This window comes from Colletotrichum tamarilloi (assembly GCF_030869305.1).
Source record: "Colletotrichum tamarilloi strain Tom-12 chromosome Unknown Scaffold_5.1, whole genome shotgun sequence".
In the NCBI taxonomy this organism is placed as follows: domain Eukaryota; kingdom Fungi; phylum Ascomycota; class Sordariomycetes; order Glomerellales; family Glomerellaceae; genus Colletotrichum; species Colletotrichum tamarilloi.
This window is the reverse complement of record NW_026849388.1, coordinates 957118-976482: the sequence shown is the minus strand read 5'-3', so window position 1 is coordinate 976482 and position 19365 is coordinate 957118. Positions and strand designations below refer to the sequence as shown.

Sequence of the window (19365 nt, the reverse complement as noted above, 5' to 3'; positions counted from 1 at the left end):
AAAACGAAGAAAGAAATCTCCCTTCGACGTCTGTGTTTCATCTACTACGTATTGGCAATAGCGAGACCTTTACATGGCCACCTGTTAGTCGACCCAAGGACGTCTTTACATGCTGTCAAAAGATTCAAAGTTCGAGATTCCCGCGGCTCTTCTGGTCGCACAAGCCCTTCCGCCGGCAGTCGTACCCCTGATCCGTACGTTGATCGCGGCCTGCTTGAAGAACAGCCCATAGTTCCCCAATCCAATCCAGGATTCCCTTGGATGGACAATTCAGCTCAAGCTTGGCTGCATCGTGGTTCTGGCCCATTGCCACTTTTTATATTGTGATAGGCGAGGGTGGCAGCTAGGCGATCGCCGCGTTTCGGCAACCTCGCATGCTCGCACGGGCTGGCAAGCCATTGAAGCCACTAATTTCTGTTAGCTATCTGAGCAGATGTGCTTGAATACGATGCCAGTCTCTCCGCCAGCCACGGGCATGCAAGTGGCACTTGCTGGCGTGAGTCTTGGGGATCGGCCATCATCGTGGACGACCTAGTATGGCGGGCCTGGTTCGGAAGACTGATCCGGGTGACCGGGCCGCTAGATAAGTGCTGAGCACAGAGGCAGCTCCCGCATTCTAGGAACACGGATGAAAACATATGCGGAATTGAGGACGGCGTTTGAAAGGTCGTTGGTATGAAGTACTCTGTATACGAGCATGGTACGCCAGACTACGATGATGACCATCACATATCACGGCAGCTCCCACAGAGCAACACGTTGAGCCCACTCGAACGAATAATCATAGTCAGTTTTTCCTTGGTGAAATCGGCGACATCCAAACGGACAAGATACGCCACGGATCGACCGGCTGCATGGAATGCCGCAGATGTCGACATGCACTGCATCTCCCGTCGAAAGAGAACAGCAACTTAACTCCGAGAAGGACGTTGATTCCATACCCTCGGCAATCTCAGGTGAAATTCAGAGATCCATGTAAGATTCTGTCCGTTTGCCACCTCATCCGAACCGTTGATGTTTGCCTGTATAGCTTTGTAGATGTGATGCCGCCAATATGCCACTTCCGATAAGAGACTCCCCAACAATAGCCATTGCCTCGGGCAGGCCGAGACACTGATGGCATTCAGGCAGTCTGGATGAGGCGTTACTGGTGAGCAAACGCGCGCGACATTATACTCTCTTCGGAAGTACAGTATCTTTGACTGGGGGAAAGTGATAGGCCAAGTAAACGAAGCAGCGATAATGCCCAACATCAGAGACCATCAGTGAACGTCAAACTACATAATTTTGCTGCCTCCATCTAGCCGTATTGGAGGTCAGGATGAAATCTTGGGATTGAGTTGACCGAAAGCCTATTGAGTGATGCCCTCATGCAGGAAAGAGCAAGTCTCAACATCTCGGGCTTGGAGCACTCGATGCGAAAACGGTTTTTGGCTATTCGCATGTCCTGATCTCCGCTCCTTCTACTGAGCTCGTGACGTGAAGCTTATGATTGCATCACATTGGCAAGCTCGCCAAGCAGACGAGGGTGACGTGAAGATCTGATGGCAACAGAATGCGAGCCAGATCGCGATGCCATTCCATCTCATTGACTAGACTGTACTTTCTAATCATCCTCCATCAGCGCAGCCAACTCCGCTTCCTCCTCAGCTGTCATCAAAGGCTCCTTATCATCGTCCTTCCTCTTCTCCCCCTCACCCTCTTGCCCATCAACAACCTCGGACGCAGCTCGAATCTCCTCGACCGCCGCATCCAACCCCTTACGGTCAAGAGGCCACGTCCGCAGCGTACAGTCGATACCAACGCTGCACAGCACATCCGCCGCCGCCGCCGCCGCCGCCGTCGAAGAACCCCGCAGGACGACAAGGTCGGTGATCTCGTCAAAGTGCGCGTCGAGGAGGGCGTACAGCTGGCCCGATGTCCGGTCCCAGACCTTGATGTGCTGGTTGATTCCCGCCGTGACGACCCAGTCCGGCGTGAGCGCGACGGCGCGGACAAAGTCGTCGTGCTCAAAGGCGTCTTCTGCGGAAAAGGCCTTTTCGCGGAGGAGGCATTTAGCGGTGCCGTCCGCGCTCGCGGTCCAGAGGTCGACTTCGTCGCCGGTGATGTCGAAGAGGACCTTGTACACGCTCGTCTCGTGTTCTTGGATCGTGAGCTTTTCTTCGCCCGCGGCGGCGGCCTTCTCTCCTCCAGCGGCAGGGGGCTGGTCAAAGGGAAGCTGCGCGTACGAGTCGAGGCTGATCTTCCACCGGCGAATGTGCGGATCACTGCTGGCGCTCACAAGGACGATCTCGTCCGCGGTGCTGAGGACCGGGTCGATGGCGAGGGACTGCAGCGACATCATGGTCGTGGTCGGGTCCTGGAGAACGTGTAGCTTGCGCCCCGCGTCGGCGTCCCAGACGATAATCTTCTTGTCTGCACCGCCGCTGACGAGGATGGTCTTGTCGCCGAGGCGGCCGCAGACCAGAGCCTTGACGAAATCGGAGTGGCCCTCATACTTACGGCCCGGTCGGCGCGTTGTGGCATCCCAGGACCAGATTGCCTTGTCCCAGCTGCCTGCGAAGAGGGTGTTGTTGGAGGCGCCGCCTGTTGCGAGGCATGTTACTGGGACGGAGGGGCCGGTGTACTTTGCTGTGGTGGTTCGTGTCTGTGATGTGGTGAGCCCCTGATTTCGAGATGGGCACTATCTCACTACAGCACTCTGATGGGATGGAATCAAAGAGGCCAGGGGCGAGAATCCCAAGACTCATGCCGCAGGTATGTGACAATCTTACCTCGATGTTCACCTTAGATACCCTTCCACCAGATTCTGCGACGAAGACGGAGTTATTGGACTTGGTATCCTTGATGACGGCCAAGAGCTTGGAGGGCATGCGCAGCGGGTTGCCAAACGTGTTTCCCTCCTTCTTGGCACGCTGCTGGCGCTTTTCTTGCTGCGTGCTACATAATTGTCAGTCATTCTCTTGGTAGCCTCGTTCAACGTATACTTACTCCGTCTCGAAGAAGTTCTCTTGGTTGGTTGACTCCATGTTGAGGGGTATTTCTCACGATCGCCCAAGTCCTTGAACCTTTCCTTTCAATAACTGCAGGACAAAATACGTACAATGCAGCTCAGCTCAGTCTTGGTTAAAGAGACAATATTCGGTTAGAAGGCAAAAAATGGGTTTTGGGAATTTTGATGCCTAATTTAGGTAACTCTTCGGATCGCCCACTTTCACTCACAAGCTGCATTTCTCATCAATTCTGATGCCTGCGATGCATTTCTGTGAAGGCAGTGACAGCCCCCCCACCTGTCACCAAGTGGTTGAAGAAGAGGATCAGACTGAAGAAGTACGTACCTGGCGGGGTTCTATCAACGACCCCTGTCCCGCGCCTGTCAAAAAGTTGCTTTAATTGAATTCGCGACGCGTCTAAACGCGTCCCTCTCAGAGTGCCTCTGTCCCACCATCACCACATCGATTCTCTCAAACACTCATCTCCAACCACAAGACCCCAATTGACGATACCACGACTCTTCAAACGGTCAGCTTCACTTATCACTCATAATCACCGATCTCTCCGAGACAGTAAGAGTTCAAAAATACCCATGAACAAGATCTAAACCACATCCCACACATCAACCCCGAAATGGCCTCCTCCCTCGCCCCGAAACCGCGGCCGAGGCCGGCGCACACCACAGGAACAACCCGTCTCGCCTACACTCCCTCAGGCGCCCGCCTCGTCACCGTTGGCTCCAACAACACGATCCGACTCTATCGCACCCACCACGATGGCGAGCCCTTCAACATCGACGACTGCCCCGAGCAAAACTGCGCCGTTGCCGCATCTGACGCCTTCTTCGTGGTCGGCTCAGAGGACGGCACCGTCAGCGTCTACTCGGTCGAGGACACTACTTTCGAGCGCTTCCTCACTCGCACCTCCCTACCAGTTCGAGACGTCGCTCTATCCCCCGACGCAAAGTGGTGTGCCGTCGCCAGCGACGAGCTCACGGTCAAGGTCGTCGATACCCAGGATAACTCTCGCATCCGCGTTCTCAAGGACCACGGGCGCCCGACGAAGCACTTGGCCTTTGATCCCAAGGGCGGGCTATTGGCGCTGGCGTGTACAGATGGAGTCATCTACGTCTACTCCATGACGGCAGAGACGCCGGAGCTCATCCGCAAGGTGGACGGCATCATTGGACCTCTCGACCCCGAATCCGAGAACTCGGCCAAAATTGTGTGGCATCCCGACGGACGGGCTTTTGCGGTGCCTACGCCCATGCACGATGTCCAGGTCGTGTCCAAGAACGACTGGGAGAAGCAGCGGACGTTTGCCAACGGGCATTTGGGTGATGTCACCGCGGTGGCGTGGTCGCCCAACGGCGCGATGCTGGCGACGGCAGGAAAGGACGGGAAGCTCTTGATCTGGGAGACAAAGACACAGAGCGTGATTCAAAAGTTTGACTACAGCAACGTCATTGACATCACATGGCACCCCAAGGACAACCTGCTGTCGTTCACAACGTCTGACGGCGAGGTCTACATCTACCCCAACCTTATTACGGAGCAGTTCTCTAGCTTCCTGCAGCTGCCTCGCCAGCCTGCACCTTTTATCCACGATCCTCTCTCCGAGATCTCCAATAACGCCAGGAGACCAGATGCCAACGGCAAGGCTGCGATCCCGAGCCGCCCTCGCCGCGATTCCCTGGGCAGTCTTGACTCCTTCCTCAACGGTGAGGACGGCTACGATGATGGAGACGGCTTTGTTGTTGACGATGACGGTGCGGGCTACTCGACGGGGCAAAAGAGGCCTCTCGATGCCGGCGGCGACGACGGCGACCGCGCGAGCAAGCGCCGCCAGCTCGCGCTCAACTTCCACGAGGCCTTCCAACCAGGCTCGACTCCCTGGCGCGGAAACCGCAAATACCTTTGCCTGAATATGATTGGCGTCATATGGACGGTCGACCAGGACGGTCACAACACCGTGACGGTAGAGTTCTACGATCACGAGTTCCACCGCGACTTCCATTTCACAGACACATTCCTCTACGATAAGGCCTGCCTGACAGAGCACGGCGCTCTGTTCTCGTGTCCACCGCAAGACAACACGCCCGCCACCATCTTCTACCGCCCACACGAGACGTGGACGCAGCGGACAGACTGGCGGACTGAGCTGCCCAAGGGTGAGGCCGTAGTTGCCATGTCGCTGAGCGAGTCTTTCATCACAGTTACCACAACCGCCAACTATGTGCGTATCTTCACCCTCTTTGGAGTGCCGTACCGGGTCTATCGGCCCAAGAGCACACCCATGGTCACTTGCGCCAGCTGGCGTGACTATGTCATAACGATGGGCAACGGCCCCGTCGGCGCAGACGGCAACGCTCGCCTCCTGTACACGATCGAGAACATCAAGCGGGACGAAATCTGCCAAAACGAAGACACCGTCGCACTACCCGATGGCGCGACGTTGCAGAGCGTCTTCTTCTCAGATGTCGGCGTAAGTTTACACGCCCCTCCTCCCCTTCTTCCCTTTCGTCGGACATAGGGATGCAGTTTCGCTGACAGGCAGGGTACACCGACTCAGGATCCTTGCATTTATGACTCGACAGGCACTCTGCTCACCCTGCTTCACTGGCGGAAGCCCTCGCGCGCCTGCTGGGTGCCCCTCCTTGACACAAAGCTTCTCCCGCGTTTAGCGTCGGGAAGGAAGACAGAAACCTACTGGCCAATTGCGGTAGCCGACAAGAAGTTTCACTGCATCATCCTCAAGGGCGGGGACCAGTACCCCTACTTCCCGCGGCCGCTGCTGTCCGAGTTTGAATTCTCCGTGCCACTAACCTCCGCTCCGGCTCCCGCTCCGGACTCGGAGGGTGCGGAAGGAGCGAACGGCGACGATGAGGAGGATGAAGGCCGCCGCGAATCGCGCAAGCTGGAGCAGAAGCTCCTGATTTCCGGCATCCACTCTGCCCAGCTGCGCGATCTCATTGACCACACCGACGCTACGCACTCCCAGAAGACGGGTCTTGCACGGCTGGAGCTCGAGCTCGACAAGACGCTGCTGCAGATGCTGGCCATTGAGTGTCGCGAGGGCGAGGAGCGCGGCATGCGGGCGCTGGAGCTGGTGGGTCTGATGCGCGATCGGACGGGCCGTATGATTGAGGCGGCGGGTAAGGTTGCGGAGCGGTACGGACGGTCGATCCTGGGCGACAAGATCCGCGAGATCGGAGAGCGGAGAGTCAGCGGGATGGATGTTGACGATGGCGACTTTTAGACTTTTTCGTTTTTTTTTGGTCATCCATGGCTTGGATGGTTGCTCCGGGAAGGGCACATACTCGGGAAGGGGGCTAACCCCCCTCACTCCCCATGTCGGGAATTGGGTTTCATGGTTGTTTGGATGGGTCCTTCCCGTCAGTATAAGGAAAGGCGTTTGGATGGTGATACGATAGTGACTACTTGATGGTCTGCGATTGTCTTTTTCCCCTGCGGAAGACGTGAAATGAATGACTAGCTAATACAAAGGCGATATCCGTACGGATAGAGGTTCTTTCCTTTTTTGCTTTTTCGGCAGTCATCGTCGTCCATGTCGTGTTCCTTGTAAAATGTCTAAAATACGGAGTCGGGATAGAAGGGTATGAATAATACGAGGAATAAGCACGTCGTGTTCTCCGCAAAGGGAGCAAGATATCACTGTGAAAAGGCGGAGATCTGTCCGTATCGTCGTTTTCGTGTGTGTGTTTTTGATGAGGATGTGTCGCGGTTCATCTCCCATACGTGGAACTCTCTGGAGCACAGGTACGAGGGCGGCACCCATGGCACCGGTCCTCGCGGACTTTCCGAGCTGATGTTTTTTCTCCTGTGTAGGGTTAGAACGTTGTGTCGATATTTGACTTTGGGTCGAATTGTTCGCCCTCCCTTCTTTGGACACTAGGTGCTTCCAGAGAGTGCCCATCCAGAACTTAGAAGGAGCCTCTGGGTCCCCGGCCTCGAACGGCATAATGTCGGACGTGATGGGTGCATAAGCCCAAACACTCAACCCCCCGGATCCGAGACTCCTCCGTGTAAAGTAAAGCAGCAAATCCGAAGACGAAATGGACCAAAGCGAAGACTCGACTACGACACGCACCGACTGGAACAAACAACAAGAGGGCGTCCACGTGTCTCTTGGTTGGGTTTTGGATTTCCATCCTCGTCCTGGAAGTAAGGGTTTCTTGCGGGACCCTGGTCGAAGTATTCGCACCACCACAACCTCAACTTCTTCTCGATTAAGTTCAAGATTGAAAGATGTGTTGTCCCAAGACATGCCGTCTTCGTGTCATGTTTCTCTCTCTCGGCAGTCCAACCGAGACGCCATGGTCGTTCTCGGAACACTGTGCCGAGTTCCCAGCAGCACTCCTCGTTCCCGTGTGCGCGGGGACGGTGGAGGAGGGAAAGCGGAATGGGCGGCAAGGTGCGGCCCGAATCCGGTACACGGTGACCAGAGCCTGGAGGACAATGGTGTATCCGTCCCATTGCCTGTTGTTTTTAGAGGCTTAGGTGTCATGTTCGGCCACGAAGACGAAGGAAAAAACCATGCTACGCATCCATTGACGCGTTGTGGGACATCACCGTTTGCTTGCATGCATGTTGTCGTGATTGCGACATGTTACCCTGTCTTATTTGCAGAACGGCCATACCGCAGTTAGACGTAGGCTACCCGCGGGATCTGTCCGGTGCAAACTAGGCAAGGGGGCGGAAGGATGAACAACCATACCCGGAATTCGACAGGGTAATGCAAAAATTAGAGTTCGAGTCGAACGGGGTAGATCTCGGTCGTGGGGTTCTTCTTTGGCTTCGGATGTGTCGTTCCACGGAACCAGTCACCATGCTGTATAGAGCAGGCTCTTGGAACTAGTCCGTTCTGGGTTTCAACGCGATACGCAAAGGTGGACAGCAGCGATTTGCTTGTTAAAGAAGAATCTCAGTAACTTGAAGATGAGACGAAAGGTACACCAGAGCTCTGGGTTGGGCAATTCTCAAAGGGCTCCCGGAAGCCAATTGTATGAGTCAAACTTCTAGAAGCTTGGCGATTCGCCGTGAGACGAGCGTCGACGTTACATCTTCAACGTTCTTCGGACAGAAAGAACGCTTACCGCAGAGAGAGTTCGCCGGACCCGGCTCGCGTTACATCAAGAGCGGACCATGGAGATGGGCCGGGGCCATAGGTCACAGGTGGTGGTGTAAGGAGTAGGAGAGCCAGTGCTGGTCGAGAACACTGTCGGATCGACATCGTTGAGGTGCTCGATCTAACAGTTGCCTGTAGCAGCTTCCATTCTGACATAATGAGTGCGTAGTCCAGCAAAGTGTCCAGTAGTCACACAAGGCTGGGCGGATAGCGGTTCTGCTGAAACGTTGGGACTGCAGTTCGTTCGCTCAGGCCGCCATCCACAAACTCGTTCGTTTGGAAAGAAGTCAAAAAGCTGGTTCAGGTGGATGCAAAGAGCCCTCAGGAAGGATTAGAGACTTACCGGTTGTGCGGCAGTAGCAGTCCGTCGTCGGAATGACCTGAATATGACGCTCGCTGGAGGGCACCATCCACAGGCGCATTTGCGATTAAGGTAGGAAGAGTTTGCAGATGCGGATGTCGACTTGTAACGAGGTCAACGTTTCTGCGCTGGAAATCACCCCCTAAACCTTGTTCAGCTAAGGGCACCCGAGGCTCAAAGGATGCGCCAAGACAGAGCTGAATGGCCGTGACATCTTATTTTCAAAACGGAAGAGTATAGCAAGCTTCGAGGCGAGAGCCGGAGGAAATAGTCCCAGGCACGGTTGAAGACAATCTTGAGCATGTGACGGTAACTGTGCCTAGTTTCGCTGGAAAAGGCGACCCAGTTGTATCCAGAGATCGAAATGCGTGCCATGAAGAAACTGCTTCCAGTGCTCAATGCTGACTGGGCGACTGGGGTAGGGGGTTGCATACATTTCTCCTCAACGTTCGGAAGCACCCTAGTCTTGTCCCATTGGAATGCAACGACTACATGATAGCTTCGCATTGTTCGCAGGAGCTTCTTAGACGAGTCCTCTCTGTGGTAATAAACGTGACAAGCACACGTCGTCGTCTGGATTTGGACCAGGGGCAGGGGTTGGAAGGGGAAATTCAGGGCTTTTGCTCGACGCTTTATCCCTCGGTCGAGTATGGCTGGCTGGCTGGGCCCTTGTCGGCCCGGTCCATGGTCTCCAGCTCCCCTTTTCACCTGTCGAAAAATCGTTTGCTGTAATATCCAGAGGCGAGGGAAGGCGTGAACAGCGAGCAGTAAATCGGACAATCTGCGGAGAATTTGGCGTTAAGACGCCGACTTCCTCGGACTGACACTGGCCAGCTCGAGATTGGAGTTGAGGCGTCAACGAACGATGGGCCATTTGATGTTGAGTAGTTGCAGATCAAATTGCCCTAGCCTCCCGTGGCAGCAGGCACTACATATGGAAGACAAGAAACTCCCTGGTTGTTTGTTAGTGACTTCCTCGCTTCTGGTCTCAGCTCTTAACCAGTGTACGGAGTGCAGTAACGAAACGGTTTTCGTGGTTGTCAAGTCCCTCGGGTACGGCACAGTGGGCGGCACATGCCTGCTGAATCTTGATTATCAAATCTTGAATCTGCGCTTTCAATAGCCTCTTCCGATTCACCGTGGACGACATGGACCCAACCTGTTGAGTTTTTTCGTTGGTGATGAAGGTTGTTGCGGCAGGTAATCAGCATCTCAAGAGCCTCCGGCCAAGAGCAATGCGGTGCTTGTCTAGATCGTATTTTGACCTATGGGTCTCTGTGCGTTCCTCCTTGACGCGGAGTGATCATTGCGTGTGTACTGCATCGACGGACCCGATTGTCAACTGGGCCTCTAGGCACTGAGCTCACGGCCATTCTGCTAGGGTGGTCGTTTGGAGGCGAATGGCTTGATCGTGTCTGCCCTAGCCGTCTCGCGCGGATTGTGGATATTATCGCGAAGAAGCGACGCCGTTGAAACAGAAGTGCACCGTCTGGCCGGTTCGAGTCTTCCGCAATTCCTGGGCTGGTTGTGGTCCTGCGTTAGCTGCCACAAGCACCGCACCACCGCTAGCTCGAACCTTTGGTTAAGATGACGGCCTGCTTTGAGCGGTGGGAAGGCAAGGTTCATTGGGTGAGTGGCAGAGGCCATCATCACGCCACGGTAAGACACAGGAAGCAAAAGGGCTTGCGCAAAAGCCGCTCTGAAGCACTTGCGTGCTCAATTTGATGAGGACAAGCTCTCCACATGCCACACACTGGACCGTTCGCAGTACCACAGAGCACAGGCCCGAAGCGAAGACAGCCAGGCACAGTCTCTTGGCCAGTCGGCTTCCAGGATAGTCGACGAAGCCCACGGTTGATCGAGATTTAACACTACTCCTGGGAAAGCAACGCAGCTCCCGACTGGCTTGTCAGTTGTAAAAGCATCTGCTCGTGCCCGGGGGGACTAGGCCCTGGGACGGGGAGCTTGGGGACCTTTGGCTCGGTAAGAGTCCCGCCAGTTTCGCTTGTCGTCTCCCTGCCGTCGAACGGACACAGACGTGACATGTAGTCAACGAACCGGATGCTTTAGTTGGGCAACGGATAGGCTAAGCTGGAGCTGTTGAAGCAGAAAGAAAGCACAGAGCATCTCGGTAGCAGCATGATCCAGCCTGCACGGCTTGTAGGGTCCTGGCGTGCCCTTAGTGTTTGGTTCTGTGTAATGGTGGTGGTGGTGATGATGGTTAAAGGGTGGTAGTTGTGGTAAGGACTGGGAAGAAAATGAAGCCTCTCGTTTGGGTCGATCGAAACTTGATACTGACCCTCCAGCTGCAGCCGGCCAGAAGCTATCGAGGCTGGGGGTCTGCCTTGTAGGTTTGGGTATCGCATGTCATTCTCAGCAGGAGATGGGTTTGGTTTGCTGGGATAGTGTCTTCCCCACCCACACCCCTCCTGGTCGCGGCCGCATCTAGGCATCGAGGAGACGGGGTTGGCTGAAAGGCTATGATTGTCGCAGATGGCAATCTCGTAGCTTCCTGGACCGGGCGATTGGAGAAGAGATCTTGAGCTGCACGACTGAGACAGCGTGTCAGAGAAACGAGGAGTTGGGGATCGAATGACGGGAAAAGAAAGCAAAAACGGACTTTAGGGTGGAGAGGACGGTCTCAGGGGGTACGGGAAAAGGTGAACAAATATTACATGATGTGCATATCATGGTGTATCCGAAGGCGACATGCTAGGAAATTGACAGAAACGTTGAATCGGTTATGCCTACGTCCAGGCTGATACTGGAGGAGGCGGTTGAAATTAAAAGAGCTCGGTCCAGAAAACGACGAGGTAGAGGGAGGGCGGTGGATGAAATTGAGATGCGTTTGTTCAAGATGTGGAGGAGTGAAAGGGTCGCTCAAGCTTCAGCTCCACGCCCTGTAAATGGCATTCAATCGAGTTAGAAAGAACGGCGAAGAAACGAAGCTGGAAAGAAAAAGGGCCGGAGATGGAATGCGCAAATAGAAATCGAGGCCACATGCAACGAAGAGTCGAGCCCCGTGGTGTCTGACTGTCTGTTTAACGAATGGAAAAGAACACGAGGCAAGGAAAAGCAAGGCCAGTCAGAAGGTGCCCTGTGCTGAGCCTTCCCAATATCATCTTACCCCTAGGTATCAAGTTGGCAGGTACGCATCTCCATCTACCTTACCTCACCTTCTTTTGCTTGCTACCATGGGTGGTACTTGACTGAAGCACTAAGATACCTACCTGCCTAGGTAGAGTCTGTCTTGACTGGTACGGGAGATGCAAATACTTTTCCCTTCCTTACATCCAATGCTAGCTGCCAAAGGCACGGTTCTACTTACTTGGCTGGCAAAAAAATCCAAAACTTACAAATCAGAGAGAATTGCTATAACGAAATACATTGTCTGGTAGGCGCCTCTTGGTGTAATGTTTCCGACGCAGGCTGGTGTCTTGGCCACTGTAAGTCGAGAGTTGCGTCTTGAGCTTCAAAGCACGGGAGAAGCAGACGTGCAGCTAGGTAGGCAGATAGGTACGCCAGGACCATCCACTTGATGCCATGACGCCGGCTCCGACCAGCGGCTGGGTGAAAGACGTGTTGCTAAAACACAGTCGAGTCGACGGTCCAACATCCGGCGGTCTTAGGGTTCCTTACGGGCGGGCGCTCCAGAGACCGAGCCGTGTTTTTTGTACGCCCAAGGTAGTGTACCTTTAGCTCGCTCATCATGGCTCAAACCGTCAATCGAACCTCATGTCCAAAGCACCTGCAACCTCATGTAGTGGTTGACCTGCAGTCATGCGGCTGTCAATGCAGAGAGTGCTGCCCAGACCCTGGAGATATGGAGTCGAATATGAGAAGCCTTGTGGTGCTCCCTATTTGTATGCATAGGTACTCGATGGGACACCTAGCAGGGCAGGAAACGGCAGCCAAGGACAGATAGGCGCGGACTAGACTGGACGCAGGGTACTTGATCCGACGTCACTCGTTGCCCTTTCTCTCTGCCATATCTCTGGCTGGCGTCGAAGTTTGTACGACACAGTTGCGGACTCTCATTCTCATCAGTGGTAAGAGACATGGCCTATCTGGTGTCATGTACCTCTTTGATGCTCAGGGCATCGTGCGGCTGAAGCTCTTTGTGCTCCTCTAGACTGGTGGGCATCAGCAAATGACTGTGACTAAGAGCGTCAAGAGCTTCGCCGATCGAACGTCTGGGCTATTGTCTGGAGGATGGGGAAATGGCAATTCCCTCCCTGCCTGCCAGTGTACTTCATCATCATGTTTGACGTTTCGTGAATTTGAATTGTATGATAGCAAAGACCCGGCAAAGAAGAAGCAAACTTGGCCCATTTTGGAAAGAGTCTCGTCAGGGGTTCAGACATCAGGACTTGCATTTCATCTCATCTTGACGGGGCTTCAACGCCTCTTCGATTCAGATTCATGGCGTAGGTAGGTACTGTAGCTGCAGAGATACCTCTTTACCTTACGACCTTACCTTACGTAGACAGACGAGCCAAAATCTGACTCTGAGCGGTACGGGATCCCGGCGGGCGCTATCCATTTCAACGTGCGTAGACTGACCAGAGCAAGAATACAATACTGCTGTATTCGCCCATACTGAGAGGCACGGGATGATACATGCAGGAGAAGAAGCCTTTGAGACTTTGAGTAACTGGCTGGCAGCTCATCCATCGGCCTTAACCTTGTTCCTTTGACCCTGTTCCGGAGAATGCCACCAGGGACCCCAGCATCTGCACCCACATCTAATTCCCTACCTGTGGGAGGGGGTGCGCTTTGAGATCCCAGCGAGGAGAAGACGACCGTCGACCCCCCCTCCAGCCAGATCCACCCACCCATTGGATTGAATGTGACCTTTTCCTGCTTTCCCACCTGTCCATTCCCATTTTCAGCTGGCGGGGACCGGACACCCCCTTCCCCCTTCTCTCCTGAGCTTCCACGGTATCTTCCATTCCACATCGTCTGTCCTGCCGTGCCACCTGCCCTGTTGTGTGCAGCAGCATGTGTATGCGTGTGTGAGTGAGATGAGAGAGAGATAGGCAAAGATAGCGCGCGTGTATACCTTTGTACAAATACGTCCCATGTATTTGTGCGTGAGTGAGAGACCTGGAGTGAGATATCTCATATCTGAGTGAGGTACCTAGGTAAGATACCTGGGTACCTAAGGTACTATACGTACCGGAATGTGTGATTGCCCGAGGTGAAGGTGGGAAAGAAGAATTCAGTGACCGAGTAGGAGCTCTCCCGTCCTCTCCTTGGTGCTTCGTACCTAGGTACTTCGTACCCCTAAAATTCGGTGCTGCTGCTGCTGCTGCTGCTGCAAGGCAAAGCGACTTGGGCCCGCCCCATGCATGGCCGTCCATCTCACACGCCCGCGGATGCCCTCCCACCCCCTCCTTCAGCCCAATCAGCAAGCTTCCATCAATAACGACACTTTCCCCGACCTGAACATTCTGAACATCCTCACTTGGTGCTGCTGGTGGGACGGGCGCCACACCTCCCTCCTTCTCTCTCCCACTTTCGGCCATTTGACATTGGATACCTGAGATCCCTTTTTTCGATTTCTATTACTTTCGCCTTCTCCTTTTTTCTCTCTCTCTCTCTCTCATTACGGATACTATTACCGTGCTTGGGCTCAATAGAGACTCGTCGCTCACACTCCTCCTCCTTCTCCCACACATGCTTCTTCGGCTATCTACCGTCCTTGCTCCCTCTCTTGCTCCTTGACCCAAACACGACAAAAGGTACCTTGAAGCATTGGGTTTACCAACCGACTGACACATCGACGCCGCAATTAGAACGGGGCCACTCAGAAGCTGACTGCTGAATCACAGTCTAGAGTACACGCTACCTTACACCATCCCGCAATTCTTGTGGCACTTGCTCTCCTTAATCAGGCCTTCTTTCTTCCTGTGTCCTCGCAGATCCAACCGACTATCGATCTAGTCGAGCCACTTTAAACCTTCGCCAGCAGCAGCACAAGCACCACCATCAGCACCACCACCCACCCCCAGTCCCTCGTCCTTGTCCCTCATTCGTCGTCATATTTCCGGCGGCCCTGGCCTTCGGAAACCCTTCTCCTTCTCTTCGAACTCTAGAACTTCGACACTTCCACTTCCATTCTCTTGCATCCCGCATCCCGCATCCCTAGGTATTTCGCTGAGAGTTCCGCCACCCATCTGGACGAGAAGAACACCCCGAACCTTTTTCTTCAACTCTGCCAATCTGGACGCATTCCAGCAGATCCATCCCTCTACCTAGCAATCCCCCGACGTTGGAAGCCTGTCGGCAGCTGGAACAGAGACCTGCTGCTAGCAGAACCGAACCACGGCTGGACGCTTCAATCCCCAAACCGCTCACCCACTCGCGCTCGCCTGCTTCAACCAACATTGCTGTCGTTTCTCGCCAATCCTAGCCAAAGGAAGCCTTCTCGTGAAGCTGCCAAAGGGCTCAAAGGCACCACTCGACACTAGAATCGATCCCACATAGCCACCCCAACCCCATACCTCCTGCGATAGACCTATCCCATTGTCTTCCTCTGCGCGCATCGCTGCAGAACCCGCCCGCATCGCCTATACCGTTCTGCGAAGCCATGAGGTGAGACAAGCCCCTCAACCATTTCCTCAAACCCACCGCGACCGCCTCGATACCGCTCCAACTCTTTCTCCTGTCTTCCCTGCCATTCCCAAAACCGCGTTCTCCTCGCAATTCATTGCGCCCTTGTCTCTAGAGCTAACCGGATTCTTGCGTCTTACAGAGGGGATGGCCACAGTGACTGAGAGTCCGCAGAGAGCTCCTCTGCCTGCTAACGGTCATGCCGATCTGATTCCGAATCGCATTGTACCTATCCCAACCCCGACCGCGACCATCCAAATGTCTGCTCCATCTCCCGGTGAGCCTATGGAGATCACTTCCTCCAACAACGCCAGCACGACCTCTCCTTCGAGCAAGCACAACGATACGGATGCCAACGGCGCATCCAAGCACACCTCGCCTACAGACCAATCTGCGAACAACTCGATCGCCATGCCCGCCGCGCCCGCAGCTGCGGCCGCGGCTGTGCACCAGCCAAAGATTGTGCAGACAGCTTTCATACATAAGCTGTACAGGTGAGCAGGAGTCTAGAACAATGTTCAGTAGCAGTATAGCTAACACCGTTCAGCATGCTGGAGGACCCAAGCATACAGCATCTGATATCATGGTCAGCGAGTGCTGAAAGCTTCGTTATGTCACCGTCCGCGGACTTTTCCAAGGTTCTAGCGTAGGTGAACACGCTTTCGAATATGTCCTTCACCTACTCACTATCGACTAGACAATATTTCAAACACACCAACATATCCTCTTTCGTCAGACAATTGAACATGTACGGGTTTCATAAAGGTTCGATAGCATCTCCTTTGACCACAAAATGTCCAATGCTAATTGAGGCAACAGTGAGCGACGTTTTCCACACGACAAATCCCGAGACCGCTTTGTGGGAATTCAAACATGGAAACGGCAATTTCAAGCGAGGCGACCTGGTTGGACTCCGTGAAATCAAACGGCGAGCTTCACGTCATGCTCTTGTTCACCGGGAGTATCCCAACTCAAAGCCCAGCCCTTCGCAGCCCGGAACGCCTTCGGAACCGATGCCTCCCCCGAGCGATGGCTCCGAAATGCGTATGCCTGGGCTCGAGCATACGCTGTACGACCTGAGCATGCGACTGCAGAGAAGTGAAGAGAATGCCCATTACATGCATATTAAGCAGCAAGCGGTGATGGAAACAATGTCACGGCTCCTCCAATTCAACCAAGAGTTGTCTAGGACGGTGCTCAGTCTCGTCCCTAGTCCCGACAACCCAGTGCACCGGGATGGTGAGTTGCATCTTTTGTGGTCCACGTAGCTGGCAGCTAACACTGCGCGAATCAGTTCTCAATTTGCAATCGGAAATGGCAAGACAGGCCGAGATGCTCCGAACTATTGATGATCCCCAGGAATCGCCATTCTCAAGCAGCCGAGCATACTTCACCAACGTGGAGAATGCACCGGTTTCGCCGCGGCAGTTACCCCAGGATGACCCAAGACGAAACGCGAATCTTGCTGTTCCCCAGCCCAGAGGGCAGAATTTCTACCGGCCTCCTGTGCCTTCGAATCTCTCGATCAGCACGCGAAGACCCTATGGCTCGATTGGTGGTGGTTCGGTTGGCGGTGGTTCAGTGCCACAGGCCTCTTCTCCCTTGCGGGGGGCGCCGCCTCCGCCTCCTCCGGGGCCGCATCCCTTGGCTCAGGTTGAGCCGCCTCCTGGAAGTCTAGCAAGACGTCACACATCGGCTGATATACGGGCACACGGGTGGCAGCCCAGTGCCCCGCCGCCGCCGTTTGCTTCAGGGCCTCCATCAGGACCGCCTTCCGGACCTTGGCCATCTTCGCCCAGCCGACTCGCGCCGGAGGACCAGCGCCTAAGGGAGTCGCTGTCCACCTACTCACTGCAAAACGCGACCCAAGTACGGCCTCTATCGCGACCGACCACACCTCCTGGCGCACCCTTCTCGAATGGTGGTGGTGGGGATACCTTTGGCAACTGGTCGTGGAACTCGGCCAACCGGGACAACAAGAATTTGGCCATCAGAGATCATTCAGGACCACCCACGCGTCGCGGAAGTATGGCGCATATCCTCAACCCGACTGACACGGCTGAACGAGACGACGAGGATGAGGATCCCCGAGGCGACGATGATCGGAAGCGCAAGCGTATGCAGTGAGCAAAGCAATTGCCTCCTTCAGGGTCGTCCGTTGGATCCTTATGCATGGCACACTCCTCGTACGCGTGCCCGTACATTTCTATATCAGATAGACACATCTATCCGACGATTTCCTGGAAATATTCCTTTCCTTGTATAGAAGAAAGGGGGACCATACTCGGATCAGTACACGATCTGCACAGATGCATATCTACAACCAAAAATTCCAGGATCAAGACCCGAAACACACACGAAGCCAACGGTCACTACATAATACGATTCACCGACGGTAATCTCGACTTACAACCGGATTTCTCAATCGTCAAAAAGTTCAACATTGATATCAACCATGTGTTATTTACTGCATCACGGCCGAACTGCGTGAAGCAACAACATACTATAAACTAGCAACTCTAGTAATTCAGCGTCACAATGGCGTCTCATCGAACAGAACAAGTGCGGATCCCATATCTCATTTCACATTATTCACTCTCGGATGGAGGCTGTGTGTTTGCGGTCGGAGCTCAGGAGACGGGATACCCAAGGGACGTCAGGCGGCAAGGTTTGTCAAGATTTGTCCAAAGCTGTCCATATCGGGGTGTAATTTGCGACATCTGCATTTGGGATGCGAGAGGAAATGGATAATCATTCAAAAAATAACATGTTCACATCTGAATATTGAGGTATTTGGTCAGGAATAGCAGCAGTGTGTGGCTTGTAAATGGCCTGATGGCACATGCTCAACAAGTCTTGGCTAGATCTAATGCGAAGATGCAATGACCAATATTGTGACAGCCAGCCAATCCGCGGCAGTTGTGTGATTCGACAGTTTCCGAGACTTGTCGCTGGTGCCTACCGCACATGCAATTCCCAGAGGGTCTCAAGGGATGAGGGCGGCGGTCTTGGCGAGATGATGTCCCGGCATCTCGGGCCAAGGGAGTCGCAGTGTGTCGCTGATCCGCAGTCTGCACTCGTCATGTGCGGAACTATGATTTCCCCTAGGCCACTGATATCTTTTGAGCGGCTCCGACGCTACCTTCTCCTCCAGCGGCAGCGGCCGCTGCCATCTTGTTTTTCTTGTTCTCCTTGTTCCGCTTCTTCTTATTCCTTTTCCGTTCCTTGGTGGCTTCGTCTGTCTCGGGTCGCTTATCGGCCTCATCCCCCTCGGCGGGGTCCATCGCCGCTATTTCCGGCTGGATCGGACTAGCGATCGGAGCATCCTCTTTGCTGTCTTGGCCATTGTCGTGTATTTGATCTTCCGTGTCGTCCAATCCGCCCTCGCGCATCTCGACATCGCCCCGTTCCCGTGCCGCCGGGTGTACGAGCGCCTCGGGTCCGGCAGACTCCCCCTCCTCCTGATGGACTTTGGTCTTCTTCTTCTTGCTCTTGCCCCAGCTACCTCTCCCTTCCTCCTCGTCGCTCTCGTCGTCTTGTAGCCTGCGCTTCTTGAGCGCCGCGGCGGCGAGGGCTTTCGGGTCGTCTGCGGCGCGACCTCCTCCGCGTTTGTTGCCGAGGAGGCGGCGGCTTAGGTCCCGCGTTGCGGCGGAGGTGGTCTGGTCCGCTTTGGAGGTCGCGAAGCCGAGGCCCGTGTTTGGGTTTTCGAAGCGGAGGTCCGCGTCGTCGGCGGGAGCTCGGGGGCGGCTGGTTGTTGAGGTGGCTGTGGTTGTGGTCTCGGTTGAGGAGGTGGGTTTCGACATTGATGAAAAGGTGCCTGGCGTGGCGGCGTTGCTGGAGGTTGTTGCTTGTGTGGAGGAGGAAGATGATCGTGCTAGGGAGGGGTATTTTGCGCGCATCGAGGTGAGGAAGGTTGCTTGTTTTGCGGAGGCGAGGGAGATGCGGTTGTAGAGGGCGTTGAAGTCTGCCGAGGCGGGGAGTTTGGGGGCTGCCGTAGAGGCGGACGGCGATGCTGGCGCCATTGTGTATAATTGATGTGTATAGATGTATGGAATTTTTCTATGATGTGGCTGCTGTATGTCTTGGGGTGCTTCAAAGACTCGAAGGTTTGGTCACACGAGTGCGTTGGCGATCTCGACGTTGCGACAGGTTGAGGCTGTTGACGATCGGCGTCTAGAAGATGCGCAGAAGCGACGGGAAGGACGACTAAAAAATTTGGGGACTGGGGGAGTTCGTTGGCTCGTGCT

At 54.5% G+C, this 19365-nt stretch overlaps 5 protein-coding genes across 5 annotated transcripts; 2 read left to right on the top strand and 3 right to left on the bottom strand.

Moving 5' to 3' along the window:
* Positions 1-1606: 1606 nt before the first annotated feature.
* On the bottom strand, positions 1607-3029 carry CTAM01_02434 (WD domain-containing protein; the record flags this gene model as incomplete). Its single annotated transcript, XM_060518472.1, has 3 exons — positions 1607-2647; positions 2775-2940; positions 2992-3029. 3 exons carry the CDS (start codon positions 3027-3029, stop codon positions 1607-1609), a joined length of 1245 nt encoding a protein of 414 aa, XP_060387105.1.
* A 598-nt stretch (positions 3030-3627) lies between these two features.
* On the top strand, positions 3628-6252 carry CTAM01_02433 (WD domain-containing protein; the record flags this gene model as incomplete). The annotated part of the gene is made up of 2 exons (XM_060518471.1): positions 3628-5478; positions 5551-6252. The coding sequence occupies 2 exons, from the start codon at positions 3628-3630 to the stop codon at positions 6250-6252; spliced, it is 2553 nt and encodes an 850-aa protein (XP_060387104.1).
* Positions 6253-6665: 413 nt separating this feature from the next.
* CTAM01_02432 (uncharacterized protein) lies at positions 6666-8564 on the bottom strand (the record flags this gene model as incomplete). Its single annotated transcript, XM_060518470.1, has 5 exons — positions 6666-6834; positions 6938-7107; positions 7322-7493; positions 8111-8219; positions 8486-8564. 5 exons carry the CDS (start codon positions 8562-8564, stop codon positions 6666-6668), a joined length of 699 nt encoding a protein of 232 aa, XP_060387103.1.
* A 6440-nt stretch (positions 8565-15004) lies between these two features.
* On the top strand, positions 15005-17245 carry CTAM01_02431 (HSF-type DNA-binding protein; the record flags this gene model as incomplete). The annotated part of the gene is made up of 6 exons (XM_060518469.1): positions 15005-15100; positions 15263-15612; positions 15666-15764; positions 15816-15883; positions 15938-16357; positions 16413-17245. Coding segments are annotated over 6 exons (1866 nt in total), but the record flags the coding sequence as incomplete, so codon positions are not given.
* Positions 17246-18222: 977 nt separating this feature from the next.
* CTAM01_02430 (uncharacterized protein) lies at positions 18223-19140 on the bottom strand (the record flags this gene model as incomplete). The annotated part of the gene is made up of 1 exon (XM_060518468.1): positions 18223-19140. The coding sequence occupies one exon, from the start codon at positions 19138-19140 to the stop codon at positions 18223-18225; it is 918 nt and encodes a 305-aa protein (XP_060387101.1).
* Between the last annotated feature and the right edge of the window lie 225 nt (positions 19141-19365).